The sequence below is a fragment of the Dreissena polymorpha genome, chromosome 4, assembly GCF_020536995.1.
Source record: "Dreissena polymorpha isolate Duluth1 chromosome 4, UMN_Dpol_1.0, whole genome shotgun sequence".
NCBI classification, from domain to species: Eukaryota; Metazoa; Mollusca; class Bivalvia; order Myida; family Dreissenidae; genus Dreissena; species Dreissena polymorpha.
The window spans coordinates 129,507,318-129,512,308 of record NC_068358.1 but is presented as its reverse complement, the minus strand read 5'-3'; the positions used below and the strand labels follow the sequence as shown (position 1 = coordinate 129,512,308).

The following is a 4,991-nucleotide window of genomic DNA, read 5'->3' as shown; positions in this document are numbered from 1 at the left end:
TTGTCAATCTATGTGTTAAAAAACCACCTAAAAAAAAATTATAAGCCTTGGTGACCTGACCTAGTGACCTCATAAAGGTAGAGGTCCATGCAAGGTACCTACATGCCAAATATGAAAGAGATCAGTAAAGAATTGAAGGTGCTATGAGAAACTGTTACAAACGTGTGACAGAAGAATCTATATAGCCTCAATGACCTTAACCCCAATGACCTCAAACCTATTCATAAGGTAGAGGTCCATGCAATGTACCTTCATGCCAAATATGAAAGAGATCTGTTAAGAAACTGTAACAAAGAGTGACAGAAAATCTATTATAAGCCTCAGTGACCTTGACCCCAGTAACTTCAAACCTAATCAAAAGGTAGAGGTCCATGCAAGGTACATACGTGCCAAATATGAAGGAGATCGGTTAGTTATTGAAGGTGCTATGACAAACTGTACTGTAAAAAAGTGAGACATTAGAATCTATTATTAGCCTCAGTGACATTGACCCCATTGACCTCAAACCTCATCATAAGGTAGAGGTCCATGCAAGGTATTTACATGCCAAATAAGACAGACACACAGATTGTTTTATTGACGTAAACTTTACAGTTTTTTTGTCATTTACAAAATAGTTATACAAAGCATTAAGTCAATGTGAGAACAAATAAGAATATTTAAACATCATATTGATCGCGTAAAGATCATTTAACACTGTATTATGTGAATTGGGAATAAGACATCATTTGGGAATAAATTGTGTTTTATCAAAAGTGCATAATATGCAGTTTTATATGTTGCATTTTTTTAGTTTTACAAATTATACTTAAAACATATACTTGCATATATAATAGCATCATTAAAATTGATTATACTTCAAAACTGGATTTCTTATTAATAAAAAAAAAGAAACTCATGAAATGATACTGTGTCCATGCCGCGCATGCACACGGTTTCAAAATACACTTTAAATGATACAATTCAATCACTGTTAATGAAAGTCATGGAAAATTGCTATTAAGCTTAAATTATAGATAATGTATTACAAAATATATGTAGATCATGAAATGAAGTAGTTTGTTTGAGAAAATCACCAAAATGATGTCCATTCGCAGTTTGATGGTCTTATTCCAAATTCACATAATACAGTGTTATTCATAACATACATGTACATGAATTAATAAAGAAGTTGAACATAATAAAGATTTTGTTTTACAAGTATTAATAATAAAAAATAAATAAATGTATTCAGTTTCGCCAGATTAACATATACTGATGATGAAAACCAATATTTGTTATTAACTTTCATAGAAATATTGGAAATATAAGAAAGAGATTGGTTAAGTTTTAAAGGTGCTATGAGAAAATGTAACAAAAGTGTGACAGACGGAAGGACAAACTGGCAACTATATGCTCCGCCGAAATTTTATTTCGGAGAGCATAAAACTAATTACTAGAGAACATTATATTTACAAACACAACAACATTAATCTAACAGTATTTACAATTTTACATGCATAATATATTAATAATTAATATCCAATGCTAACACAAACCTTTAAACATCATGTATATTTACATAACAAAACAACTAATTTTACAGTATTTACATGCACAAAAACCCAATGAAACATGTATATATTTACATAAACACACAACATAAACTTTCATGTAACTCATCACCTTCAATCCCATGAAGATGCTTTTCCGTATCCAGCATATATTGAGAGTAAAGTAAGATTGAATCATGGGTCGGAGTGGGCCGACAAGATACAGGTTATTAGTAGTCTATTTATGTTTTGATACAAATTTCCTATGTTTATTCCGACAACCTTTTTATTGGGATTATATTTTTTATGCTTGACATGTTTGTAGATATTTTGTTTTTTGTTTATTTGTTAAATAGATTTGACGATGGTAATTTCAGATTTATGTAAAAATTGTCGATTTTATGTGCCTTTCAACAGATGCAGCCAGAGCAGGGCGAATAGACAAGAAGCCGATGACGCTGCGTCGAGGGACCTGTCATCTATGCCCTGCTCGGCGACACCTCTCGTGGCTATTGTTGACGGGTCAGAGTGGGCTGACAAGATACAGGTTATAAGTAGTCTATTTATATTTTGATACAAATTTCCTATGTTTATTCCGACAACCTTTTTATTGGGATTATATTTTTTATGCTTGACATGTTTGTAGATATTTTGTTTTTTGTTTATTTGTTAAATAGATTTGACGATGGTAATTTCAGATTTATGTAAAAATTGTCGATTTTATGTGCCTTTCAACAGATGCAGCCAGAGCAGGGCGAATAGACAAGAAGCCGATGACGCTGCGTCGAGGGACCTGTCATCTATGCCCTGCTCAGCGACACCTCTCGTGGCTATTGTTGATGGGTCAGAGTGGGCTGACAAGATACAGGTTATAAGTAGTCTATTTATATTTTGATACAAATTTTCTATGTTTATTCCGACAACCTTTTTATTGGGATTATATTTGTTTGACATGTTTGTAGATATTTTGTTTTTTGTTTATATGTTAAATAGATTTGACGAAGATGATTCATCCATTGCGTCGCAGGCTCTCTTTGCATTTAATACGTAAATCTCTGATATGATGGTGAACATGATTTTGTCTGTAATATCAGATTTATGTAAACAAAATTGATTATATGTGCCTAGCAGTTGTATGTTAGGTGCCTACATACATGCATGTACTCATGTTTTCTGAATATAATTTGTTGCATTAGAGACATGGTATTTATTTCCCAGATGTAATTTTAAGTTATAAATGCAATTGTCGTTCATAGATTAAAACAATGGCACATTCTTCAAGTGGTGTTCTCACTGTATTTATGGAAAAATTTTGTTGTTCTGTTTCCTCTAAATTTCCGTGGCACAATTGAACACGCTCATCACTGTAAAAAATATAGTGATTATTATCAACACACCCAACAGTAGTGTAGTGTTGGTGGTGATGATTGACAGACGCTTTGAACTCATAGGTCTCGTTGTTAATAAAAATGTTATTATCAAGAGAGATTCTCTTTTGTGCACTACGATGAATATTTATTATCAGGAGACTGGGCGGTCTGACCAATTCACGTTTGACCTCATGTAACTTTTCACCACAATGTTCACAATTAAGCAATTTCTGTTCCATTAGCCATTTGTTAATGCCCTCTTGTATACGTATTTGTGCTTCTTCTATATCTACAAGATTGATTAAGATTCTTTGGGATCGGAATTGTTCTTTGATTTTTGAGGAACTGCACTTGACATGTTTTTGTAGTTGTGACAGTTCCCTTGTGAAGTTGGCAATCGTATGTTTGATCAAGACGGTCAAAAAAGTTTAACAAGGAACTCATCCGCATCGTGTTCTATTCTAGGCGCCAACCAGGGAGCAGGGACTCTGTTAGTTTTTATATTGGCATTTTAGGGAGATCCCTTAGGGGTAAATTGTGATTGCCGATAGCACGATTTACAACCTCATTCAGTGCACAAAGAGGACAAATCTCATTTTGAAGGTGGTAACCAGAGCATTGCTGGTGCAAGTATTGACACTCCCTTAAGAAGGCATCAAAACTTCTGGTATGGCAAAGAGCTATAATTGGGGCATTCAAAAAGCACCACATTATTTCCACTGTTTTGCAAACCTTTAAATGTTTGTCTGAAATATCAGGTCGAGTTTTTAGGACAGCAAATTTTCATTTAGGTATGGGATCAAGAGGTGACAATTGTTGTTTTGGGTTGGTAATTTCCTTTTCTTAATGTCACATGATGGGCCTCCTAGAGATAACTTATCGTCAAAATTGTCTTTTAAAACCTTTGGGTTAACAGATTTGTTCTTTTGGTAATTAGTCAAGGTTTCATAATCCTCTTGACTTATGTGTGGTGCTGCTTCAGCTACCAGATATTCCTGGGTTCGATCAACTTTTCAAGCACTCTCATAATAACATTTGTATCGGTGTCTATGAACATAAGTTGCACGATGCGAATCAGTTCCTCTTTGTCCTTTTTGATACTTAACCTTTTTGCAAAAGCTTATCTATGAATACTGTCTGCCAAATCATTATAATGAGTAGTCCAAAATGGGTCGCCACAGTTTTTATGTCGGTACATGCGTTCAGACTTAACTTTTACGGGCTTCTTCAAATGCTTGTGCATCAAGAACATTTTCCTTAAGCCTTTGTACTTTAAGGTCCATGTAATTTGGAAAAGTACGTATATGAAGATGGGCGGGACTTCTAACCCTAGAAATGGCAACCAGGAATATGCCAGGCACATGAAACCAGCCATCCAGATCAACTTCAGCCAATGGGAAATTAGCTCCTTGTCCTTTAAAACTTGTTGCTTGCATCTCCTCCTTCGAGTGGCAAGGCGATTCTAATCATGGGTATGTTTGACTTTGTCTTCCCAGCTTTTTGTTTGTAACTTTCAACAGGAGGATTGGGACATAATTTTCGCATCCTGGTAATCTTAAAATATTTGGGCCCGAGTAATTGGAAGCTTGTATTACCATAAAATCAGGCATTTCTGGTGGGTTACTAGGACCCTGAAACTTACAGGTCATGTGTACGCCTGAAGGAAACTCATCAACAGTATCCTTACAATAAGGAACATCATCAACAGAAAGCAATACACTCTTTGGGGAATCTGCTGTACTTTTCCACATGTATCGATTGGTTTTGTAGTAATGCAGTCCTGTAATTCTCCTGTTTTCAAATCTGCACTAGTTAAAGAAGCAACAATGCTGTCCCTGTTATATATTGGTCCCACCAAAGTATGTAATGATCCATTGTAGAGACCTATACTTGGAGCAATGTTACGTAAGAGCATGACTCTCATTCCCCTGCATGCGTGCCAGCTGGGTGGGGCACCTTCAAATTCTTTTGCAGACATTGCTCTCAGCTTGTTTTCTTTTGCTGCTGGACGATGTATTGAGTCTATTCGCATTATCGGATTTCCTGTTATTTTGTGATGTCTGAGAAGAGCTTTTGCGTTTTCAGACTC

At 35.2% G+C, this 4,991-nt stretch overlaps 1 protein-coding gene across 1 annotated transcript; it reads left to right on the top strand.

Annotated features, from left to right (window-relative positions):
* The first annotated feature begins 1,951 nt into the window (after positions 1-1,951).
* Positions 1,952-4,368, top strand: LOC127878781 (uncharacterized). The gene is made up of 3 exons (XM_052425309.1): positions 1,952-2,079; positions 2,271-2,400; positions 4,180-4,368. The coding sequence occupies exons 1-3, from the start codon at positions 1,985-1,987 to the stop codon at positions 4,366-4,368; spliced, it is 414 nt and encodes a 137-aa protein (XP_052281269.1). The 5' UTR covers positions 1,952-1,984.
* The last annotated feature ends 623 nt before the right edge of the window (positions 4,369-4,991 follow it).